The 25,612-nt window shown below is 35.5% G+C and overlaps 2 protein-coding genes across 6 annotated transcripts in view; both read left to right on the forward strand.

Moving 5' to 3' along the window:
- The first annotated feature begins 916 nt into the window (after positions 1–916).
- LOC106058014 (dipeptidyl peptidase 2-like) lies at positions 917–14,100 on the forward strand. Its single transcript, XM_056039833.1, has 12 exons — positions 917–1,201; positions 2,549–2,688; positions 3,609–3,772; positions 3,857–3,992; positions 5,292–5,379; positions 7,074–7,240; positions 8,510–8,570; positions 8,981–9,093; positions 10,829–10,985; positions 11,953–12,017; positions 12,674–12,744; positions 13,925–14,100. Exons 1-12 carry the CDS (start codon positions 1,039–1,041, stop codon positions 14,004–14,006), a joined length of 1,407 nt encoding a protein of 468 aa, XP_055895808.1. The 5' UTR covers positions 917–1,038; the 3' UTR covers positions 14,007–14,100.
- Positions 14,101–20,186: 6,086 nt separating this feature from the next.
- LOC106071118 (uncharacterized) overlaps positions 20,187–25,612 on the forward strand; it is a 39,848-nt gene continuing 34,422 nt past the window's right edge. For 2 of the 5 annotated variants that reach the window (XM_056039825.1, XM_056039829.1), the window contains exons 1-3: positions 20,187–20,341; positions 21,594–21,820; positions 22,641–22,795. In XM_056039825.1, the coding sequence (XP_055895800.1) occupies positions 22,687–22,795 (109 nt within the window). In that variant the 5' untranslated portion in view covers positions 20,187–20,341; positions 21,594–21,820; positions 22,641–22,686. Of the gene's footprint in view, positions 20,473–21,066; positions 21,183–21,593; positions 21,821–22,640; positions 22,796–25,612 lie in introns of those variants that run through there. The other 3 variants (XM_056039826.1, XM_056039827.1, XM_056039828.1) reach the window with 3 other exon arrangements.

The following is a 25,612-nucleotide window of genomic DNA, read 5'->3' on the forward strand; positions in this document are numbered from 1 at the left end:
ATGTTTGGGAGTACGTACGTTTGCAAACAGTTTTTTTTCCAGAATGAAGATTAACAAAACAACATTACGATCAAGACTGACTGATGAGCATCATCAAACCTTGCGGCTTGCCACTACACGCGACTTCAGGCCTAACGTCGATGGTCTGTTCTCTGTCAAACGCTCTCAGTTGAGTGGACAGAAACATGAGTGACGAGCCATCTGCAGTAGTAATTATAGTTTGTTTTTTTTCTGAAGAACTACAGTTTCTGCTTTTTTATTAGTGAGAGACAACTTATTTTAGTAAACTAAACTGCCTGTGCATGTAATAAACTACACTAAATGTAATTAATAATTATAAAAACTTTATTTTAATTAGCATTTTACTGCAGTGACAGTAGTGTTCGTAAAAAAAAAAAAATTCTCTTTTGTGGTGTGGCCCGCTGAATGGTTGTTACTTTCCACTGTGACCCACATGCTGATATGAGTTTGAGACCCCTGTTCTATAGAATACCTAGGCAAAGTAGGAAATCGAGAATCATTTCGTACGTAGGCCTACTTTGCCTAAAATAAACACCAGGCATTCTATAAAATGCCTGCATTTAGAACATACAAAAATCTACAACTGTCTGGTTTGCTGCCTGTCGCGCGGTATGCGCGCTGGACTGTCGTTCGGACTTGTCGATGGTCACGGGTTCATACACTGCCGGTCGTCCTGCAGGACTAGGAAGTAAATTATCTTCAACACAGAAAGGAATATCCGAAACATGTAAAATAAATAAACATTATAATATATAGGTCTGTGATCTTTGAACACATCCAAAACATGTAAAATAAACAAACTTTATAATGTATAGGTCTGTGATTTTTTACCACAGTCCATTCCAACAATCAACACGCGCTGTATTGCTATTTTTGGATCTTGTCAGATGACAGTCATGTGATTACATCTTGTAGATAGGCTAATAGTACTTACACTAGATATCTCTAGATCTAATAGTCTTAGTCGATTAGACGATTTAGAGTCTAGAGTTGAAGTTAGAATCTAGATCTTGCAACATGTCTCATTTTTATGTGTTTCATTATCTCATCTTTGTGATTTATTTGACACAAACTTTTGCTGATTTTCCTTATAAGGAAGGTTTTTTTGACCAATATGTAGACCATTTTAATTTGATGTCATTTTCAAACAAAACATTTAAACAACACTATTTGTATCAAGGTTGGTATTCTAGTTCTAGATCATTTATCATCATATATAGTAATATTAATATATATTATAATACTTTATATTCTTATCCAATAAATTACAAAGAAGGTTCCTTGAAAAGATGAAACTATCAAGATCTATTACTAGTATTACCTGCGTGCATCTATAGGCCCTCTATAAGGGTCTAGATCTATAAAAAAAAAAAAATAATCTATATCGATATAATATATGTGAATGATGAATGTGTTAAAATCTCTAGAGACTTATAAAGACTCCCTAAGATTTAGTCATTGTCTGATTCTGGCCATTTTTTTTTTCATCATTACCCATGCTTCAATCATTAGGGAAGAAGGAGCACTTGTACAAATTACTTCTAGCATATGGAAAAAGAAATGTGCCTTCCCTTTATTTTTGTGAGAGACTCATCAAGAACCAACATGCCTGGTATTGGAGGATGCTCATTGGTGGCCTATGCCCTAGATGGGGCTTCAGGCAGATTTGAGATGATAAATCTCACATCTCTATTTTGCATCTATTCTATTCTATATATTTAAAAAAAAATAAAGTTTCGCCTTTCAGACCTTGCAATCTATAGATATGGGGCAGATGATGTTGAGGTCATCTGTTTCTTTGACCAGTGGTTAAAGAGCAGGGTGTTATGTGGCCAGCACAATGACCAACCACCTTTACTTTCTCCAACTAAAGTCAGGTAAAGCTCAGGTACCCATTAGAGTTGGGTGGACTCAGGGGAGCCCTCCCTAAAAATCCCCAAATTCAAAATCCCAGTCTTCACAGAGATTCGAACCCAGGACCCCAGGTTTGGAAGCCAAGCGCTTAACCACTCAGCCACCACACACCCTCCCTCCCCCCCCCCCCCACTTTATTATTTATTTAGTTTCCTTATGTTTTTTCTTGAGTTGAGGGGTCCTTCACTGTGTAGGGGGTATTCTTGAGATTGTTATTTTTATTGGGATATACTATAAGTACTCCTTCTCTTCTGTGTGTGAAAATAGTACTAAATCTTCTTCTGAATGATTAGTTATTTATCTACCCTTTATGTTTAGAATAAAAAAATGCTTCCACTTAGAATTTAGTTTTATTTTGCTGAAGTTATAATTTTTTCTATTTTTTTTTTGTTGTAAATTAATTTTAATCTTGCACCTTTTAAAAAATATTCTCCTGCCTTTCCATTTACCAATCTGAAGTGAGTCAGTAATCAAGTTCCAAATTGGTTTGACTTTGGCTGATGTTCTGTATTAAGTTTTTGTCATCAAATTTTATTTTGTTTTTAAAAAGTTATTTGATTTCTAAAGGGAAAAAAATCATTAACAGTGAAAATAATTTTTGATTAAATTTTAGATGAATCCTGGGATCCTAAAGGAGGACCAATTTTTTTCTATGCTGGGAATGAAGGTCCCATTGAAGGATTTTGGACTGCCACAGGATTTGTACATGAAATTGCTCCACAGTTTGGAGCTTTTGTTGTCTTCCCTGAACATGTAAGTTTTGTCCAAAAATGTATGTTCTTATGTAACTTTCCTCCTTATAACATGCTCAATGCGCTATGGTCCTAACGCTGGGCATGTGGGTGGATGGGTATGAGGTAGAAGGTTTCTAAGCTGCCTTAAGGCGCTTAGAAAACACAGTCGGGTATTGAACTGAAGCCCACTTGATAGGTAGCCAAGCAGCTGAAGCCTCTCAGACACACTTTTTATGAAAGTGTAAACCTTATATGTACTGTACATATATTTTAATATTTCTATTACACATGAGACTGGTAACTAATTATGTGTCGCGAATATCGTGGAATGCTGGGTTCATGCTTCCTGGAGTACTCTTGACACGTGACAAACATAGATACTACTGATTAAGTCTGTTTCAGTCTTATTTAAATGTGTAGGGTAGATCATTCATCATCTTTAAATGTATGAATTACACATACACTATTAGCCTTTCTTTGCATGACTTGTAGTGTAATATTTGTTATGAACATATATTATTACATATATGTAAAGTCTAAATTGTAAGACAAATTTCATCGTGGATAAAAAAGATATCATTATTTTTATTATTATTATTTCTGTAGTTTTGTTGTTTGCGCTGTGGGTTGTTATCTGTAGGGTCCTGGAACCCCACCCACTGCCATCCCCTAGGGAATGTCTTGCAGAGGTTTGAGCTAGGATGTAATAATCTTCCTTATTGAAGGAATGTCTGTAACTTACAAGCCAATATTCAAAAAGCTACTTCTCTTACTAGTGAATTCTTCAAATGCAAGGTTATTTTTTTTTAAGTTGCATAAGCCATGTGAAAAATATATTTTTTTTTAATACATTTTGATTAATAAAATGCTGTTGACATTTAGCTGTTAAAATTAGATTTGTTAAATTTTTTTTTTTTTTTTTTTTTTTTTTTTCAAAAGAGATATTATGGCAAATCACTACCATTTGGTGCAGATAGTTTTAAATCGCCTTATCTGGGACTACTCACCATAGAGCAGGCCATGGCTGACTATGCAGTTTTCTTGACAGCATTGAAAGAGCAGTTAAATGCGACTCAAAGTAAAGTCATTGCTTTTGGTGGCAGGTGAAGTTATATATCTATACATTTTTTAACTTTATGTCACACAGTCAGTTATAGTGGTAATAATAAAGCTCTTGTATGTTTCAGCTATGGTGGTATGCTAGCAGCCTATATGAGATTTAAGTATCCGAATATCATTGATGGTAGTCTAGCAGCTAGTGCTCCAATATACATGCAAGATATCAATGGTCCTCATGATTTTTTCTTTCAACATGTAACTCAGGTAGTAGAAATTCACATGTCACTGAATTTTCATTGAATTAAATTATTTCTATAGTAGTATTTCTTTCAGTCACAACACTATCTCTCTTAAAACTTTTGTCTTCATAGCTCAGTTTAAGGTGTCTTCTTCTTTTTCTTCTTCTAGCCAGCTTTATTGCTGCTGAGCTGTGAGCTCTTTTGCAGACTGTGCCAAGGAAAAAAAGGGTGCTGTTTTCTTCTTTCCTGCCGTACAGGGTGTTGGTTATGTTGGGCTGTGGTGGAAGTAGGGTCTGCATAAGGTGGATTAGGGAGGGGCATTCAAAGAGGATATGGTTTACGGTTTCAAAGGGGTGGGCGCAGTGTCTGCAAAGGGGTAGTTGTGTGGAGTTTATTTTGTTCAGATTTTGTTCAGGTGGTAATTTAAATAGTGGTGTGTGTCCTGTTCTTCGTATTTAAGGTGTCAAATTAACTCTTTGCTTAACATTGATTGAAAAGTAGACTAAGGCGTCTATTTTCATTAAGCCTAGTTTCTAGGCTACTTAAGAAAAATTGAGAGGTGAAGATAATGCATTAACTAGCACTTGGTATAGCACTTGGTAGGTTGGAACTCTTACTAAACAAGAGCAGGCTATGGAGTCTACATTAATTTTCATGGCTCTTGCTCAGTGAAGATCTTCAGTATTTGTGGTAGTGCTCTCAGTTTTGGAAGCCAAAGCGCACAACAGGATTAATCTCCAGGAGGATTTGAGTCTCTCAAGCCCTCATTGAAATAAAGATTGATGATGATGATGGCGAAAAAGTCGTTTACTTAACTTCATTTTACATAGAGCCAAGTACATAGTCAATCCATCTTACAACTAGTCTGACTATAACTAGACTAGTTATGCTTGTGTAACAAAACTATAATGTATGATTGTTTTCATCGGTAACTGCAGCACGTCTTAATATTATTTGTGTGATTGTCAACATTTTTAATGTGATGAAATGTCTTCTAAAATTTTAAGCAGCTTTGTTACATCGTGACATAAATCAATTCATGTTTTCTTTTTAAAAAAAAAGACTTTTTAATTTTGTATTTCAGGAATTTGTAAAACCTATTAAAAAAATTAATATGTTCTCTGATCATGGGCATAGCCAGAATTTGTTTATACAAGGGTTAATTTTTTCCGCGTTTTCTTTGCATATATATAAATATAACATTTATTTAGCAAGACACGGCTTTTACCCATCTTGTATGCGTTATAGTTCATAGATCTATACTCTACATCTTCCACAGTATTTGCATATGTTCCAGTACTATACTTCTTCCACATTCTTTTAGGATTTCAGGGATATTAATGAAAAATGTTATGATTCTGTCAAGATGGCATTTCAAATAATGAATAATTTGGCAGCATCGGGTCCCTCAGGTAAACACATTTTGTAATTTCCCATCACAAGTTTTAATAAACTTCAAAATTTTTAAAATGTTTTTTTTTTAATAAGTGCATGGTTATATTAAATTCTGTTCAAGTTTGACTTGACTTATTCCTGTTAACCCCTAGGGGAGCATAGAGTTTTCTTTTCCTCCCATGTCATTATTATTATTATAGCTTTTATATAGCGCTACTTTCATGCTTATAGCATGCTCAGAGCGCTTTTGGTCCAATCTCATTTGTGGGGGGGAGGGGGTATCTAGGAGTTGGTTTTCCGTGCTGCCTTTAGGCGCTCAGTAAACACAACTCTGCCCGAGTCGGGTGTCAAACCTCGAGCTCCCTTCTAGGTAGCCAAGCCAAGCCAAGTTCAATCGCACTTGGCCTCTCGACCACGCTTCCCACCGCTTCCAGTATCCTCAGCTTTGCTGATGATCATCCTATTCTAGATTTGCTTGGGCCCTGCAAATTCCATTCAAGTACCTGCATAGCAACATTGGTAGTTGGTTTTCACAAGGTGTATCCAGCTGCACTTTCACTTTTTAATATCTTGAACTACGGGTTTTTGCTCTGCCACAGGTTGACAAGTAGATGGCTGCCTGGTCGTGAGGTTTGCGCGCTGGACTGTCGTACGGATTTATCGAATGGTCGAGGGTTCAAATCCTGCCCGCTCCCATCCCCCGTCGTCCTGCGGGAGGTTTGGACTAGGAAGTAAACTATCTTCAACTCTGAAGGAACATCCGAAACATGTAAAACATTTTACAAACAAACAACAGATGTCTTTTTGGGCCACCCTATTCCCTATATCTGTCTGGAGTTTGTTTATATTTGACTCTCCGTGTCTTGGAACCATTTTATGTCTTGTATTACACAACATTTTGTGTATTTTCTCTTTCATGTTTGAAGCATACCATTAAATCTTTTAGTGTGAATTATTTTGATTTAAAAAATCGGGATGAACACAAATTTCCAAGGGGTAACGTTACTAAAACTAACGTAACTTTTAAAATTTTATTAAATAATCTAACTTATTAGATTTTTTTTAAAGGAAAAGGAATGGGCTACAAAAATATTATAAATAAAGTAAATTATTTAAGAAATTAAAAAAAATAATTTTAAACTGGAAAAAGGAAATATATATAAAAAAAACTCATTTCCAAAATTGATATACTGAAAGATTTAATATTTCAATTAAACATTTAATTTATGAATATTGAAAAATAACAAAACTAAACACATTTTATCACTTTAAATTTCATAAAAGATAAACAAATGCACTAAGAAATTGTATTATTTACATTTTTTGGGTCCCGGGAAATAAATTAAATAAGAGGAAACACTAACAATGTTTGTCTTTTTTTTTTAAATGCGTTGGTCTTGCATCCAATTTACTATCAAAATAAGGAACAATCTCTCTTATATCCAGAAAATAAAAAAAATAGAGAAATAAAAAGTTGATCATAAAAAGAGTGAAATAAATTTAAAATACCAAGTTATTTGCTGAGAGTAACGCACACTGAAAGAGTTAAGTGTTAAAAGGAAACTTTTGCATGGGTAGTTATGACAGTTTTCTGTGAAAGACAACAAGTCTTTGTATAAATCAAATAAAGTTGTGGTAATATCCTTCTTTGATCTAATTGTTTGTCTTTAAAAAAAATCTAAAAAAAAATTTAATTTCTTATTTTATTTAGGTCTGCAAGTAATCAGCAAAGAATTCAAATTATGCAATACACTTCAAGATGACAAATCCTATCAACATTTACTTGGTTGGATAAGAAATGCATTTACCATGATGGCCATGTTAGATTATCCTTATCCAACAGGATTTATGGGCAACTTGCCAGGTTTCCCTGTGAAGGTTTGTTCAATGTAAAATAAATGTACACTATACTATTACTATTATGATCTCCTCCAGTCCCAAAGTGACTATGGATTTCATATTAGCTATGGTCAGAACATTTTCACCCACACATCATTGCCCAGCCACCCTTCCCTCCCAGCTGCTTGGGTGTAACATTGTCTGCTGCAATCTGATTAAGGGTCACTGGCTCCTGATTTTTCCTCATTGTTGATTCCATATGCCTTTCCCATGTTTGTGTATAGCTGCAAGGCAGCAGAGGCTTGAATTTTCATTCTCCTTGATGATTAGCCAGCCAAGGCTAATGAGACTCTCCTGCTCAAAGCTTACTGGTTTAGGTACCAGTTACTTATCTTATATAATACAGACATTACTTCAAAAAAGAAGATGACTACGTCCTACGCGTCATGCATTCAGTCATGCATATTAACCAATGACTTAAATTCTGCCGAGTCACTGGTTTTCCTGGCTAGCTCACTTACCTTGGCCCCTTATCCTGTTAGTGATAACAGTTCTGCCGGACTCAATATCTGAATCACACATGAAGGCCAAGAGTTGGACTGGTAGTTATAGGCTATTTGAGGTTCATGTCATTGGAGGCATTTGATAGGTAATGGAGTGCTTATACAATAACAACCTTATGGAACTTATTGTATATAACAGCTTTAATTAGTTTTATTTATCAAGATCATAGAAAAAGTCTTCTCGAGACAATCTTTATAGCTGTAAAAATTTAACATAGATTTACATATACACATTTGTAGACATAAGTTATCTAAATAGTAACAACACTTTTAAAAAATGTCTATTATATGTTCAGCATTTAGAACATTTAGAGTTATAATTCTCAACAAGGAAACTTGTTTTTTTAAAAATAGTTTTACATGTTTCTTATGTTTCTTCCAAGTTGATGATAATTTACTTCCTACTCCAAACCTCCCACATGATGACGGGGATGGCAGCAGGCAGAGAATAAACTCAGGACCATCGAGAAGTCCAAATGACAGTCCAGCGTGCATACCTCATGACCAGGCTGCCGTCTGGCAAATTGGCTTACATCTGACATTAAGTAGACATTTGATATTTCTTAGATATTTCAACAGGACATGGTTGCCTGGTCGTGGGGAATATGCTGGACTGTTCATACCTTACCCACTGCCATCTCCGTCGCCTGCAGGAGGTTTGGACTAGAAAGTAGATTTAGTTTTAAATCTTTACATAATTAGTTAATACAGTGATCAAATATTTTATGATGTGTTATCTGTGCAGGTTGGCTGTGAATTCATTATGAATTCAACAAGTTTACTGGAAGGGCTGGCCAATGCTGCAGGTAAACAAACCAATATATGTATAAAGATATACTGACTAGCTATTGTAGCTTCATTTAATATAGTGTAGACCAGTAATTGCAGCCATTTATTTGTTATTTTTTTAGCTAGCAACCTTGTTTGAAATATTAGAAGATATGTCAAATGTCTACTTGGGGAAATTTTTAATATCTTTATCATTTCCTCAAATAATTTAAAAAATAAAATGTGTTGTGGCTTTAAAAAAAAAATCAAACCCTTTAAAATTACAATTCACGTGCTGCTGTTGACCAGGATCTCACCTCTAGTGATAGTCATGGTCCACATCTCCATAACTGAGCCAAGTGAACTTCCAAAATTAAACTCTATCATTAATAGAAACAAATATGTTTTGTAACAACATGTCCAATTCCATCGTCTTTTTTTTTTCCAGGTGTTTTCTACAACTCCTCTTTACAATGTTACGACATTTATTCTGAATTCATTGAATGTGCCGACCCAACTGGCTGTGGAACTGGACCAGATGCCATTGCTTGGGATTACCAAGTAAGAGCCACAGTCGTAACAATAGTGTTTTTTTGGTGTTTCTTTTAATATTACCAGTATTCTACTTGTCCCAATAATACATTTTTTTTTGCCATCTTTAAATAAAGTGATGGGTAAGTATGGTTCTACTGAGATTCTTAAAAAGTATTTTACCTTTTAATTTCCATACATACCTTTAAAAATACAAATAATTTTGTATATCCATGTTTTAATATAGTTAACGTACTGTATCTTGTTTTGTTTTCCTTACACCTGCTATTAGGTGATGGGTAAGTATGGTTCTACTAGGATTCTTAAAAAGTATTTACCCTTAAATTATCTTACATACCTTTAAAAATGAAAATAATTATGTATATCCATGTATTAATATAGTCTCACTTGTGTAAATTTGCTATATCTTGTTTTGTTTCTTGTTGATTCAGACAACTTGTGACTTGCTCAATGGGTGCTTAGAATCTGAGTTTTTTTTTTATCATTGAACAATTTTCTTTTCTAAGTTTTTTTTTAAGATAGGTTTTTTTATAAGTTATGGGTTAAGGTGGTAATGGAAAATTGTAACCTATATTTTAATCTTTGCTTTCAAGTGTCTCTAAATTTAGTCATTTCATGACTTGTGTTATTATTTTTTTTTTATATAATAAATAATTAATAATAATAATGGAAATAATTTCTATAGATTGTCATTCATGCATATTACACAAAACTTAGAATGCTCAATTTTACCAGCTAAGAACTCTTTAACTCTTTTCTTTAATCTGTTTTCTTATCCAAGTTTATTTCAAACATGAAGCATTGTCCGTTATAATAAATTTACAAAGGAAAGAAACAGTTATTTATCTTTTTTGAATTAGTTGTTTTTAAAAAAGTGATTTTTTTTTGTGGTAAATTACTATTTCTACTGAATTTTGCAGTCTTTCTAAAATACTCTTACAATTTCCTAATTAGTACAACATGATAAAGTGAAATAATACTAATACGGTACCTAAGATTAAATCAAACTAAAATTAAATGGCAAACAAGTTACATAACAAAATTTTTTTTAAGGCAATTCCATTAGCTAGTAATTTTTTACCCAAAGATATACATGTCAGTAGGAAAACTGTTAAAGCTATTTTCGAGATCTGTGTCCAGGTTCCAGGTTTTGCCAGTTTAGAATGTGCTAGCTGATAAAAAGAAATACAAAAAAAAAACACAACACTGCCATGACCTTAATATTGTGCCATATTATTGCAGAAAAGCTTTTGTCTTTAGGGGATTTTAGTGAATTCATCTTCATATATATTTTTTAGTTCTACTGTCTATTCCATTTTAAAGTCTTGTTTGAATAAGGGTTAATTAAAAATTCATTATACAATATTATTCAAGAATTTATGTTTTAAGGTGTTTTGCTTGCCTGAGGAAAGCAGACCATAGCCTGTTGTGTAAGTAAAGTTACCCTTTCAGACCTATAGGGCAAATGATGTAAAGGTCATCTGTTTACAGGGTGTCATGTAGCCAGCACAATGATTAACCACCTTTACTTTTTTCCAACTAATATCTGGCACCCATGAGAGCTGGGTGGACTCAATGGCACCCAATGACCCTGAATTTAAAAATCCCAGTCTTCAACTGGATTCGACCCCCGGTTTGGAAGCCTAGCGCTTTACCACTCAGCCATTGCTCCTCCAGCCTGTTGTGTTGTATATTATATTTATTCACTGAGCTATCACTAACAATAATCTTGTATTTTGTCTAGGCTTGTACAGAATTACTGTTACCAAGGGGAAGTAATAATGTTACAGACATGTTTCCTGTTCTCCCCTGGAACCCAGAGCTGAGAGCAGCTTATTGCCAGAAGACATACGGCATTACACCAAGAGATGACTGGTCAGCTGTACAGTTTTGGGGACAGAGTGAGTGATAAGATTGTTAGAGTTAGAACTAGAAATAGTTAGTAGAGACTAAAAAAACAAACTAAAAAATGTTTGCAAGCAGAATTATTTAAATTACTATTCATCTATACATTTCAACATTGTAGAAATTGTAGGAATAATGTTATATTAATAGTAAAATTCATTTGTTATATTAACAGGAAAACTCATTTGTTATATTAACAGGAAAACACATTTGTTATATTAATAGTAAAATTCATTTGTTATATTAACAGGAAAACTCATTTGTTATATTAACAGGAAAACACATTTGTTATATTAACAGGAAAACACATTTGTTATATTAACAGGAAAACACTTTTGTTATATTAAAAGGAAAACACATTTGTTATATTAACAGGAAAACACATTCAGGAAAACACATTTGTTATATTAATAGTAAAATTCATTTGTTATATTAACATGAAACTCATTTGTTATATTAACAGAAAAACACATTTGCTATATTAACAGGAAAACACATTTGTTATATTAAAAGGAAAACACATTTGTTATATTAAAAGGAAAACACATTTGTTATATTAACAGGAAAACACATTCAGGAAAACACATTTGTTATATTAATAGTAAAATTCATTTGTTATATTAACAGGAAAACTCATTTGTTATATTAACAGAAAAACACATTTGCTATATTAACAGGAAAACACATTTGTTATATTAAAAGGAAAACACATTTGTTATATTAAAAGGAAAACACATTTGTTATATTAACAGGAAAACACATTCAGGAAAACACATTTGTTATATTAATAGTAAAATTCATTTGTTATATTAACAGGAAAACACATTTGTTATATTAACAGGAAAACACATTTGTTATATTAACAGGAAAACACATTTGTTATATTAACAGGAAAACACATTTGTTATATTTACAGGAAAATACATATGCATTTAAAACAAACTATTTTTACTTCATTTTCAGATATTAAGAGTGCCAGCAACATTATATTTTCTAATGGAAATCTGGATCCATGGATGGGAGGAGGGGTGAGACTCAATTTGTATTTCTTAACATCAGGTCAAATTAAGTATATAGTTAGTAAAAATAAATAAGAGCATGATGATGAATGGACCTCACGAATCTAGGTATTCAGATTGGAAGTTAATCTTACTTAACCCTTTAGATGCGTGTGGTAGTTTAGCCACTTAACACTAGAATTGTAATTCCATTTTGTATGAATTCATTGTAAAAAAAAGCTTAGCACTTTAAGGGTTAACTGAAAGAGTAAATGGTCTTTTGAATGCAAGAATAGACATTTTTGCACTCAAGGGAAATCTGTAATTAACAGATAGAAACGGGAATAACTTAGTATTGCCTAAAAGAAAACAAAAAGTACATTTTTGCTGCAGTTAGCCTTCATCTTGCATTAGAGACCTTGGTGTATAACAGACTAACATCAAACTTTGGAATTATCAGAAGTGTTGTTTTTTTATACTCAATGTTATAGGTCAAGCCAGCCATTAGTTATAAAATTAGCAAAGAAGATGGCGCACATGAATTTAAAGTTTTCCATCTCATTGGTTTATTTCGTTTTGTTGGGAAAAAAATCATCTTTGTTATTTATAAGTGTTACAATTCTATAGAACAAAATAGGTTTCAATATATATAGATAAATTCATTCATACTCCTATGCTTTTACCAGGTAAATCAAGATCTTTCTGAAAGTCTTGTAGCTGTGGCAGTCATTGGTGGAGCACATCACTTAGATTTGAGGTTAGTATTTAAACAGATTTTTTTCTTTACTATACAGATATATAGAAATGTTGTGAACAGAGTGAATAAATCAAGTTTAGGACAAACATTTGACGAAACAGCATAATATTTAGAAAAGAAAATGTGTATTTCATGAAATTGTAATTTAATTATTTCTGTAACAACAACAAACACCCTAAATAATTGCTGAAATAAAAAAGAATATTGCACATATTTTAGTAGATGAAAGGTAGGACTCCTAACAATATAAATGCTAGCCCAAGGGTAATAACTCCAAGCTGTGACCAAAAAAAGATACCCATAGTTAAAAATAAACCCGTTTCTGACCACCGACTATTTCACAAATAAATCATGACAGTACATACTTACTCCTTATTTATCTTTGGACTCCAGATAAAAGCTTTATCTTATCTTATCTTATCTTTAGGTGTCATTAGCCTATTTCATGCACTCAGAAAATAGAATTACAACTATTATTTTCGCCTTGAGAGACTATAGGCATGACATGGCCTAAATTGTGCCGATGTGCCAAAAACCCAAAATATAAAAATATAAATACTATTATTTTCTTTACATTAATGTTAGGAAACATAAACTTTTAGCAGTAATCTCATTTTTTTTTATCTATAAAAAAATAATTACATATTAAGATTTTCGAAAATATCACAAATTGACTTACTGACTCCCAGTGGAGCATAGAGCCGCAACCACACCTCTCCACCGAACTCGGTTCTGGGCAGCTTTCTTCATCTGCTTCCATGTTATTCCAGTATTCTCAGTTTCACTGATGACTGACTTCTTCCAGGTTTGCTTGGGTCTGTCCACTTTCCTCCTTCCTTGCGAATTCCAATCGAGTACCTGCCTTGCAACATTGGTAGCTTGTTTTTATAGGGTGTGTCCCTCAACTTCTGTTGCTTTTTGATATCTTGGGCTACAGGTTTTTGCCAAGATTGCACCCAAAAATTGACAGTAGTTATCTTTAATGGCCACCTGATTTCCAATCTGGCATAGGTTTCTGTTAACAAAGGTCTGGAGTTTTTTTCATATTTGTTTAAGTGACTCTCCATGTCTCTAAACCGTACAGTAGGACTGACTTACATAATTTTTAAATAGTTGTTTTGAGTGCCGAGCATCAGTTAAAATTACTGTCATGATTGTTTGTTTTTTTTCTATGTTGCAGGTCCTCCAATCAGCTGGATCCTCCAGGTGTTGTGTTAGCCAGAGAAAAAGAAAAAGCTATACTCAGACAATGGCTTAGTTGACCTAAAATCATCTAAGTTTCATTGTACTTTGAATACATGACTGTGAATGTAGAAATGTTTTATTGAATAAAATTCTTGTTTTGATACTTTAAAATTTTCAAAGAAAATATGTTTGTTTGTTAGTCAAATGTTTTACATGTTAGGAATATTCCAGATTTGAAGATATTTACATCCTAGCTCAAACCTCCAACAGGATAACAGGGGATGGCGGTGGGCAATCTTTGAACCCAGGAACATCAAGACCAGGTAATTGGAGGCCCTTTGTCAATCTAGTCATGCATATAAATCAATGACTTAAACTCTGCCAAGTCTTTTTTTTTATATTTTTTTTTTGGCCAACTCAAGGCAACCCATTCCATTCTCTAATAACACTAGGGAAGAAGTAGTATTTGTACAAATTTTTCCTAGCATATGGAACAAGGAATGTGTTTTATCTTTGTGTCTTTTGAGTATTTTATAGGGTTTGTATTTGAAGATTATGGTTCAGTGTTTTATGTATAATTGCTACTTTACTTTTAAGTCTTCTATCTTGAAGGGTCTCTTTACTGAATTGAAAACCAATACATGTAAACGTAAGCCCTTCCCTCGTTGTTGAAGATGAACACACTCATTTGCTTTGAACTCCAAGAAGGCTTGAATTGGAAAACTCATTCACACTCAATGCAAGAGTAGATAGGGTTTATTGCTGTATTGCTTGCTTTGCTTTGGTCTATTGCTGTATTGCCTGCTTTTGCTTCAAGTTTTTGCCTGATCTATTTTTTTTTTCTTTGGCTGGTGGCTATCATTATAGCACACTGACACTAATTTCTATGTGCAACTGGTTACTTCAATTACTAAATAAAAATATTATATATGTATTTTACATGTGTATGCTACAGATTTCGGGCTGATTTGATAGTTTCAAAGTCAAACGAGTGGAATAATTATATTTCAATCTTCTTCATATTAACAGACAACTTCGACTGGTGATAAAAAACAAATTACCAATAATGTGTCACAGACTAGATTATAACTTACAATTACAAAAACTTGTTTTATTAAACAGACATCCGATGTTCAGTATTGGCAACTTCTTGTTCTCGATGTAGGCCTAGTCCTACTTTATTTCAGCTTTTGTGTTAAGCAAATCCAACTGGCAATCAGACTTGCGATGTCTATAACACATTATATAAATCACATTTTCTGAACAGATTTAAGTTTAAAGAGATGTAGGCCTAGATCTTTTTTTTTTCCGACCTTGCGCTCTATAGGAAGATCGATGTAAAAATCATCTGTTTCTATCCTCTAAGCTGTCATGACCATTTGCCGTCAGTTTCACCAACTAATGTCAGGTTTCCATTACGGTTTAGAAGATTCAGTGGCTTCCTAAATATCCCGAAATTGAAATATCCAAGTCTTCACTGACATATGAACTGGAGACCCATGTGCAAATAGGACTATGAGGCAACTCCTCTGACCCATGAGATTCGCCAATATAAAAAAAGTATTCACACAGCTGAAAATTACGAAAATCATATAGGCCGCGGTGGCTGAGTGGTTAAGTGTTCGGCTTCCGAACCTGGGGTCCTGGGTTCGAATCTCGGTGAAGACTGGGAATTGAATTTCGGGATTTTTAGGGCGCCCCTGGGTCCACCCAACTCTAATGGGTACCTGACTCTAGTTGGGGAAAGTAAAGGCGGTTGGTCGTTGTGCTGGCCACATAACACCCTGTTTGTTAACCGTTGGCCATAGAAACAGATGACCTTAACATCATCTGCCCCATGGATCGCAAGATCTGAAAGGGGAAACTTTACTTTAGGAGGCGCGGTGGCTGAGCGGTAAAGTGCTTGGCTTTTGATCCGGGGACCGGGGTTTGTATCCTGGTATTTTTAATTTCGGGATCTTCGGGCGCCTCTGAGTCCACCCAGCTCTAATGGGTACCTGACATTAGTTAGAAAAGGCGGTTGGTCGTTGTGCTGGCCACATGACACCCTCGTTAACCGTAGGCCACAGAAACAGATGACCTTTACATCATCTGCTCTATAGACCACAAGGCCTGAAAGGGGAACTTTACTTTTACTGAAACTCGGTGTTGTTGACAAATGTATATTGCGCGGAAATATAGGTGAGTCGATCGATCACATAATAGTTGAATGTAGTCTACACCTTAGACTAGATGCATGACACGTATCTACCGTAGGACGTATAATCATCATCATTTTTTTTTTGAGTAAAGAGTAATGTCTTTATTTTATAAGATATATATAAAAGATCTAGACTAGTCATTCTACTGGGATAGACTTATTTTTAACTCCCAAGACAGATTTCTGTCGACAGGCTAGAAAAGTCATAAATTATCATTGACACTGTAGATCTATTGAAGGAACCAGAGGCGGCATTGGCAGTGCACGGGGTCCTGAGCCGTAAGGGAAGACTAGGCCTATACATATCGTACCCCGTAACACTAACAGGATCGTCCGTATCTAACGCTTAAGTAGGCCCTACATAAACATAATGTTGTAAACCTAGTGGTGACACAGATGGGGGTAGTGTTGTGTGTTTTTAGTCTACCCAAATCGCCACAGTGCAGCGCAGGACGAGCGGTCAACCGAGACCAGTGACAGTACACGCCAGTTCGGCAAGGACCAGTGTCATAAATATTACGCACGCAAGTCACGGCGAAAGTGATCAACTGGAGTGGTCAAGAAGGTTCGAGGCCAGTAGAGACACTATATAAGAGCGAGTGTGTTAGAATCACTGGACTTCACGTTACCTCGCTATGTGACCAGTACGAAGCGAGAACCAGCACGGTGTGTGAAGTCAGGCGGAGCAAGACCATATATATATATATATAGGTTTTTGTAAAGACAGTGTTAATGTTGTTGCCAATTGCGATGTATTTGAAATTAAACTGACTGATATTTTGGAGCCCTGAGTTGTGAGGTTCTTTAAGTTCGTTGTGTCGAGTGGTGCAGTGAGAAGAGAGCCTGGATAGTAGGAGAGAGATCGTAACAATAACTACATAAACTCGAAGTGTTCTCCGCCTAAACTTCTTCTTATCTTATCTTATATAATACAGACGTTACTTCAAAAAAAGAAGATGACTTCTGGATCTGATACATCCACAAAATGATACGTAAAAGACATGTGTTCTTTGTGGCTAACATCAAGCGTGCAGTCAAGGATGACGGGACAATATGCTATTATGACGGGACAATATGCCATTATGTGCAAAGTCTTTAAGCTCATTTTGAATCCTATATCCGTGAATATGGTCGTGAGACTCGGCGTTCTTAATTCGCGGAAGATATTCTTGCATCATGTTACATGGTTGGGTCAAGGATCTCAACCAAGCCTAAAAACTAACCGTTGTTTGGGGCATAAAATTTCTCTGTTCTCCCAAGAAATGTTTTTTTTTTTTGGTAAGGTACTGAATGATCGCTAGAATTCTTGCTAAAATTCTAAGACTGCGCGCCAATGCAGTTTTACTTTTTCTAGCATCAAGTCATCCATTGCGCTACCATTTGACATTATCAGAGCTTAATCCAACCATGGAACTATAGCCTACTAATCCAACCGCGCAGACAAATAAGTATGGATGGCTGCATGGCCGTACGGTTGGTGCGCTAGACTGTCGTTTGGTCGTCACGAAGGTCCCGGACTAATGTAACCCTATATCTTACCCGCTGCTATGCACCGTCGTCCTGCGGGAAAGTTAGACTAGGAAGTAGATTATCTTCAACTCTGAAGGAACATGATAAACAATTAAAACATTTTAACGTGATTTCCAAAAGCCTCGTGCTGCTGAATTTTATTATCAAGAAGTTTCCAGTGGCAGCAGTTTTCGTTTGCTAGTTGGCCTCCAGTAGTTATCGTGCTAAGCAACTTAGGCCTACTAGAAAAAGAATTATCAAAATTTATTAATTAATTAACAGTCACCACTAATAAAAAAAAAAAAAGTAACAATCAACTTCGTTGAACTTATTAAGTAAGAGCTTTAAAGCAATTTTTTTTTTTTTTTTTTTTTACCTATCCCTTAGTGGCTTAGTCTATTGGACCGTTGGGCACCATGCAAGACTCGTCGACCGTCTTTCTCCATTCCTCTCTGTCTTTAGCCTTAGTTAGAACCTCTTTCAACGGCAGGCCCTTACATTCTTTTATGCTGTCCTCCCATCGCTTTCTCTGTCTGCCTTTTCTTCTTTTTTCCTGGTACTGTTCCCTGAAGAAAGGTCTTTGCGAGCCCCGAAGATCTTGTAATATGGCCATCGATTTTAAGCTTGTCATCATGGGGTCCAATCGCTGCAGTAACCCTGTCTCTAATCTCTTGGTTTGAGATGCGGTCTTTGAATGTGATACCTAGGATCATTCTATAGCATCTGTAGTAAAGTTACGACTGTGGATAAACCAAATATCAAGAGAAAACCTTATTCACTTCTCAGCCTGTCAGGAACTAAAAAAAAATTAAATACGGCTGCAACATTATGTAAATATGTCATAACCTTAAATCTTTTTTAGATATGCTTTCAATGACCGTTTTCGTGACTACGTTTCATACGGGTAGAATTATTATTAGTATCTCAATTTTCATTTGATACTGAAAATGCTGCAGATAATGTGCAACTAAAGCTAATAGAATTACAGTCACATTCTTTGTTGAAAGTAAAGTATGTAGAAGTGGCTGTGCCAAAATTTTAGTTATTTCCTTGAACGGTACCTACATTGAATTGCGGAGATTTGCTGCCAGAATTCTAGCTATGTTTGCAAGCACTTATCTATGTGAGCAGTTCTTTACTATAATGAAAGCTACAATAACACCTCACCTTTCGATATTATCTGATCAAAATTTGTCATCAGTGATGAAAGTGTCAGTGGCAAAACAAACTTCGACATTAATTAATTAACTTCTATCCCAGAAAAGACGTCAAGCATCAGGACAATGAAAATAATGCGTACCGGGTAATCACAGTAATATTTATCTAACAAAATATTAGGCCTACTACGAATTTAGCTAACCGATAGGTATTCCATTAATTATTGTATTCTATTGTATTGTTTCTTACTAATAATAATTGGTTATATTTTCCAACTGATTTTTGGCTGCAACCCTTTAGGTCATAGTTTTTTTTTAAATGTGGTTCATACGCATTAATGGGTTTGACATGGCTGATGTAGGCATACAGGACATAAAATGCTGTCTTTACTGAAACTGAACGTTGTTTTCTCAAAACCGAAAATGTCATCTTAAGAGCGTACATTGTAATTTGTATCATATAGATGCCAAGAAATGATAAGCAACAAGTCCTATATGTTTATGAGAACTGGTCTGGGTTTTTTAACCTGACGTTGACAAGGGAATCTCCTATGCCCCCCCCCCCCCCCTCTTTAGGCGCGTGGCCTGAGGCCAAGAAATGATAAGCAACAAGTCCTATATGTTTATGAGAACTGGTCTGGGTTTTGAACCTGACGGTGACAAGGGATATAACCTCCTATCGCGCCCCCCCCCCCCCCCAATTTTTAGGCGCGTGGCCTGGAGCGGTTGGCCCACTTACCACCCCCTAAGGCCGCTACTGCCTACATGTTTCGGATGTTCATTCAGAGTTGAAGTAATAGGCTTATCTTCCGCAAGACGATGGGTGAATGGCAGCGCGCAGGGCATGAACCCAGGACCATTGAGACGATAGTCCAGCGCGCATACAGCACGACCAGGCAGTCATACCGTCATAGAGAGTACATATAACCTTAATACTTGGGTGGAAATAAAACTATATAAATTCTAAGATGTTTTTTTTAAATATCATGTATATGTAACATAAGCTCAGGCTATAAACTATAGCTCCCTCTTAGCTGTCTCGAAAGACAACGGATGCACCTAGATTCTAGATAATCACTGGTTTTTGGTTTCTTTTTGAGTCTTTGCAAAAAATAATTTGTGAAGTCACTAAACAAACCGGCTTGGAGTTGCAAAGTATGCCCCTTTTCGTGCATATAAATATAAATTATAAATGCATCTATTTTAGGGCTTTCTGCCATTGATGGAGAGCTTTCTCATTCTCTTGGCTATGACTATGACCGCCTCATTCCTTTTGCTCCTGTTAAAGATCGTACCAGCACACATAGTCAGTCCCCACGCTGTCCTATCTTGCGCGATTTCCTCCCACATAGCCGACTTTCATTGTTGCCTGTAATGTGAGAGTTGCTTTTCTAGAGAATCGGGAAATCCCCATATGAATTCAATAAATGTTACAAAGATGTAGACTAAATGTAGTCTAGATATAGCTTAGTGCGGATTGGAAATTTAATATAGACATTCCATATAGATTTATAGATCTAGAAGATCTAATAGGAAAAATACGTTGGTACGTTTGGCCTAGACTATAATAGATCTAGATTATTCTAGATTAGCATGCCATGTGTAATGTGTACCTACTGAGCTACTCAGCCTACTGTAGAGTGTAGATACTAGAGTGTAGTCATAGTGTACAGGAGGGTACGTATACTAACATTAACATCATACATGGATTGGATATAGATCTAATTATATAGCGGATTATAGCGTGGAAAACCAAGACATCTAATTCACATATGACATGTCTTAAATCTTGACTAAATACTAGGATTAGCCTAGATTCTAGATCTAGATCTAGATCTAACTATAAATAAATGTTAAAACATGCATGATGCACGACTAGAATAACAGATGATCTATCATTCTCTCTGGACATGTTCATGAGTCATATTAATGAAATGATCTGGGAATATAATCTATCAGTAGGCCTATAGATATATAATATTATTATAGATTATAGATCTAGTGAAATCTATTCCTCAGTCAGGCCAGGCTTGCCACAGCAGGCATGATTAGATTTATGATAAATAGGCTAAAATACATGATTATAGCTGATAAGGTTAAATCTAGATTCAGGGCCGGATTTAAGGCAATTTAAGACATTTGGGCCTACATCTCCGTAGTCTCCACAAAAAGAATATTTTGAACTCCCCCCCCCCCCCCCCCCCCGCATTTTTTTTACAAACAATACTTTAATCTTACGACTGCTTCAGAAGCTTTCCCATTTTTTCCCCAGCCCTTCTGGTTGCTTTCCAACATGTAAGCTTGTAATGGCTGCTCTCAATTTCTTTATAGAGGGCGTTTCATCTGATTCATCCAAAGCTACAAGTGTTTAGAAGTTAGACAAAGAGGTTAGCAAGATACTATTTAGGATCTGGTAGAGTTTGCAAAATTCTTTACCTATCACTCCATTTGCAGTGCATGATCACTGAAGATCATGCCATCTTTTGACTTCAGGGGTACACTTCTGCTGGTCTGAGCTCCAACGGCTTTTCTCATTACTCTGATGTTGCTACAGTTAGCACAAGATTGGCAAAATTCTCTAAGCATGTCTGGGAAAATAGTAAACTGACCATAGCAAACAAAATGCTAATCTACAAAGCCTGTATTATAGCCAGAGTTAGTTCACATACCTGCATCAAGAGCATGTATTTAAACAGTTTTCACTTGCGCTGTCCGTGTATCTCCTGGAGGGATCTTGTTTCTAATTAGAAAGTTTTGAAACTGATCATACACTTAGCATCTATGCTCTTTTGTCACAGAGAAGACTATGTTGGCTTGAACCTGTCACCTGCATGCCAGATAGAAGAATTCCTTTGGACATCCTCAATGCCGAGCTTGCTGAAGGAGTCAGACCCAAGATGTTCCCAAGGCTGAACTACTGAGATGTCAGCAAGCGAAATCTGAGGACTTAAAATAGGCATCAAAGAAACAATGTGGTAGGAAATCACAAAATATCGGACTACATGGAGACAGCCTTTGCGTGCTGGTATGAACCTTTTCCAAAAGCAAAATGAATGAAGTTGTCATAGAATAGGCAAAATATACATTTTTATTTTATACCAAAATTACATATTAAATGATTGTAACTTTTTTTAAACTAGGAACATTTGATAAAATTTACAAGAATCCTATTTCTTATAAAATAAGGATTGCTATATAATTAGATATCAGTGTGTGTTTAAAAAAAAGATTTAGAAAAAGTCTAGGGGTCTCCACATACTAAATTTACTAGTGTACCTACATTAGATCCTGATAATAGGAATAATATAGTATAAATGTTTGTAAAATGTTTTACATGTTTCGGATGTTCATTCAGAGTTGAAGATAGTTTACTTCCTAGTCCAAACCTTCCGCAGGACGACGGGGGATGGGAGCGGGCAGGGTTTGAACCCTCGACCGTCGATAAATCCGAACGACAGTCCAGCGCGCAAACCGCACGACCAGGCAGTATAGTCAATTATAGATCTATAAATGTTAGTATAGCGCATATTTCATGCCATATAAACATAGCAAAGCTGTGCACTGTGTTCCTGTCTCTTTGTGGAAATGTTGTTGTATTGTGCTGCCTTTATAATTGACAGTCTGTGTAAGCTATAATAAGATATGCAGATCTAGTTATAGATCTAGATTCTAGATTTATTCCATGAATTATTTTATTTATTTGTGTTGGTATCTTGACTATAATTATCTACTTAACATTAATGATGTCTTTTAATGATTAAGAATAGAAAGTAATTGAGATCTTCAGATGTCATTAAATCAGACAGTGTTGACAACAATTTGAATGTTAAACTTTTCTATTTCAGATGATCTGTCCTATCTTTGTTGGCTTCACACACTTCTTGCCACACAATGGAATATGTGAAGAAAAGCATCCTAGGTCTTGATCTAAAATATGGCTCTGTAGTTTTATGTTTATCCTTGACAGTGCTTTTTAGATTTGGCCTTTCATCTGAAGCAGGTTAGGCCTTATGTTTCTTTTCACTGCTGTTTATTTAGATTAGAAAAAAGCAATTAGCTTAGTTAGACCAATATTAGAATATGCATCCTTTGGGTCGGACACTTAACCCACATGGGAGACGACTGTATGCCAAAGGCAATCTTCTTTGGCATGCTTAAAAGAGGATGTCATGATAGAGGTGCCCCTCCCCCTTAAGTGCTATATATAGTTCGTCCATCGTGGTTCGATGATGACCACTTTATCATCCAGGGGGCTGAGGGCTTTGCACTGGGGTTTTATGCCTCCTCATGTGGCTGGTGAGACCTATGTGAGCCCGGAATGTTCGGCCGCACACTGGGCAGGTTATTTCAGCTGAAGCTAGTGTCGTTTGTCTCGCTTTTCTTTTCTGGCGTTTTTCTTCTGCCTGCGTTGTTCTTTTTTCCTCAGCAACCTGTGCGCCAGTTTTCACAGCACAACGCCATGATGCTCTGTCATGTGCCTCTGTCTCCCAGGTGCCTGGGTCTATGCTGAACGCCTTCAGAGAAGCTTTGAGGGTGTCCCTGAAGATCAACTCAGGTCACATTTCACCCTCACTGGCATAGAAGGTCAACTCAGGTCACATTTCACCCTCACTGGCATAGAAGAAAGTAGCTAGCAGCAGATGCCCTCTGAAAGTTGGAGAGCTCTCACAAAGGCTGTGGGACAAACATTTGAGTCTCAAAAGAAAAGCTATTATTGAAGACAGGTGCAGAAGGTGGAAAGAAAACTTAAATAGACTTTCAGTGGACAAGGGCTTTGTCTGCATGAAATGCGGAAAATATGCCGGTTGCAACTGGGTTTGCATAGTCATGTGAAACACTGCACTCATCCTTAATTTTTCAGACATATTGTATGAATTTGGTTTCATTATACTCAAGGACTTCACAATATGCCAAGATTCATAAGGCTTAGAATGTGACTAAATTTTCTCAGCAAAGAACCATAATCAGCTCCCAACAAAATTTTTTTTTTTTCCATTTGGACAAATCAATATCTTATCAGAATTGTAATGTATAGGCTTATAGGTTTACAAAATGTTGTCAAGCTTTCATCAAAGACACATACTTGTGGGGTAATGTATTTCATAATTCATGATTAGGTAAATACTAAAAATAAAATCATATCATTGTACATCATGGCTCAAAGATATAGGCACATTTCTTGTTCCATATGCTAGATCAAATTTGTACAAATACTCCTTCTTCCCTAGTGCTTATTGAGCATGAAATTGTATGCCTGAATCAGCCAGGAAAACCAATGACTTGGCAGAGTTTAAGCCATTGATTTATATGCTGTAGTAACCTAATGAAACACTACAAAAAGACATGTCTTGATCCTAGGCTTTCTTGAACATGAATGACAAAACAGTTCACGATAACACAGTACACACACACAAGCTGACCTGGACACCAAGACATCTTGACACACAAGAACAGATCAGTTCACAACACACAACAAGAACATATATACACAACACATGTATGACTTGATTGACCCAGGGACACGCGTGTAATCACAACAAATTTCCGTAAGGATCAATAAAGCAGTCTTAGTCTTAGGACATAATCTTCATTTTTTGAAGTAACATCTTGCATTTTATATGATAAGATGTAAGATGGTATGAATGTACATAAGAATCCAGATATTTGAAGCCACATATATGGGAATTTTCCTTAATTTGAATTCACTACATTGTAAATTTTTTTCTTCTGTTTTCTCTTTAAAAAAAAGTTTATTCATAGTTACTTATAAAATAACATATTGCCTTTTTCACCCACCAATTCAAGTCAGTAGGTTACATTCACTTATCCTTCACTTACTGAACCATTTCTAGGATCACAATATATGTGTGCATAGTGTATATTAAATCATATATAGGCACTAATATAAACTATAAACCTGATTATATTATTACGATTTTTCTCTACCAGGCCTTCTGTAAACACTGCTCAACACAATACATCTAACTGAAGAACTTGACAAAAAGAGTTCCAAATAACAATGTGGTAGTTTAATAACTATGTTCATCAATAGCCAATGCAACACTATTGGCTACACAAACTACAAATGCTTTGGCGTACTTATCAGAACTGTCATATCTTATCTTCTTATCTTATATAATACAGACGTTACTTCAAAAAAGAATGTGATTACATCCTACGCGTCATGCATTTAGTCATGCATATTAACCAATGACTTAAATTCTGCCAAGTCACTGGTTTTCCTGGCTAGCTCAGGCAACCCATTCCATGCTCTAATAGCACTAGGGAAGAAGGAGTATTTGTACAAATTTGTCCTAGCATATGGGACGAGGAATATGCCTTTATCTTTGTGTCTTTCAGAGTATTTTATTAAATTTTGTTTTTTGTTTTTTTGTTATCAAACTCTCCTGGTCTTTTTGTCTACTCCTACAACCTTTATGAACAAGGGAATTAATTTTGTAGAAAATAAATCTTATGTGATTTCCTTTGTTGAAATATAAGCTTAAGAAAATTTGAAGGCATTCCCTTTCCATACCACTTCAAATTAAATGGATTTCACTGTATTTTAGTGTACTTATGTTTATTAGCTTGACATACCACTAGTTTCATATTGGTGGGGCTTAGCCCAAATCCTTTATGAAAAACTACTAGTCATTTCACTGCTAAAACTATTCTCAACATTGCAGTGCAAAGTCTTTATTACGCATTTAGTCACTTTAGTTTCAGACACATAATTAAGTAAGTCAAAAGTAAAGTTCCTCTTTCAGACCTTGCGTTCTATAGGGCAGATGATGTAAAGGTCGTTTCTGTGGCCCCA

This window comes from Biomphalaria glabrata, chromosome 9 (assembly GCF_947242115.1).
Source record: "Biomphalaria glabrata chromosome 9, xgBioGlab47.1, whole genome shotgun sequence".
NCBI classification, from domain to species: Eukaryota; Metazoa; Mollusca; class Gastropoda; family Planorbidae; genus Biomphalaria; species Biomphalaria glabrata.

Bases quoted from the DNA above. Each gene is read 5' to 3' on its own strand.
- LOC106058014 (XM_056039833.1), top strand. From the start codon at position 1,039: ATGTCTCATTTTTATGTGTTTCATTATCTCATCTTTGTGATTTATTTG. The intron at 2,689-3,608 runs GTAAGTTTTGTC...TTTTTTCAAAAG, and splicing joins TTGTTGTCTTCCCTGAACAT to AGATATTATGGCAAATCACT. The intron at 3,773-3,856 runs GTGAAGTTATAT...TGTATGTTTCAG, and splicing joins GTCATTGCTTTTGGTGGCAG to CTATGGTGGTATGCTAGCAG.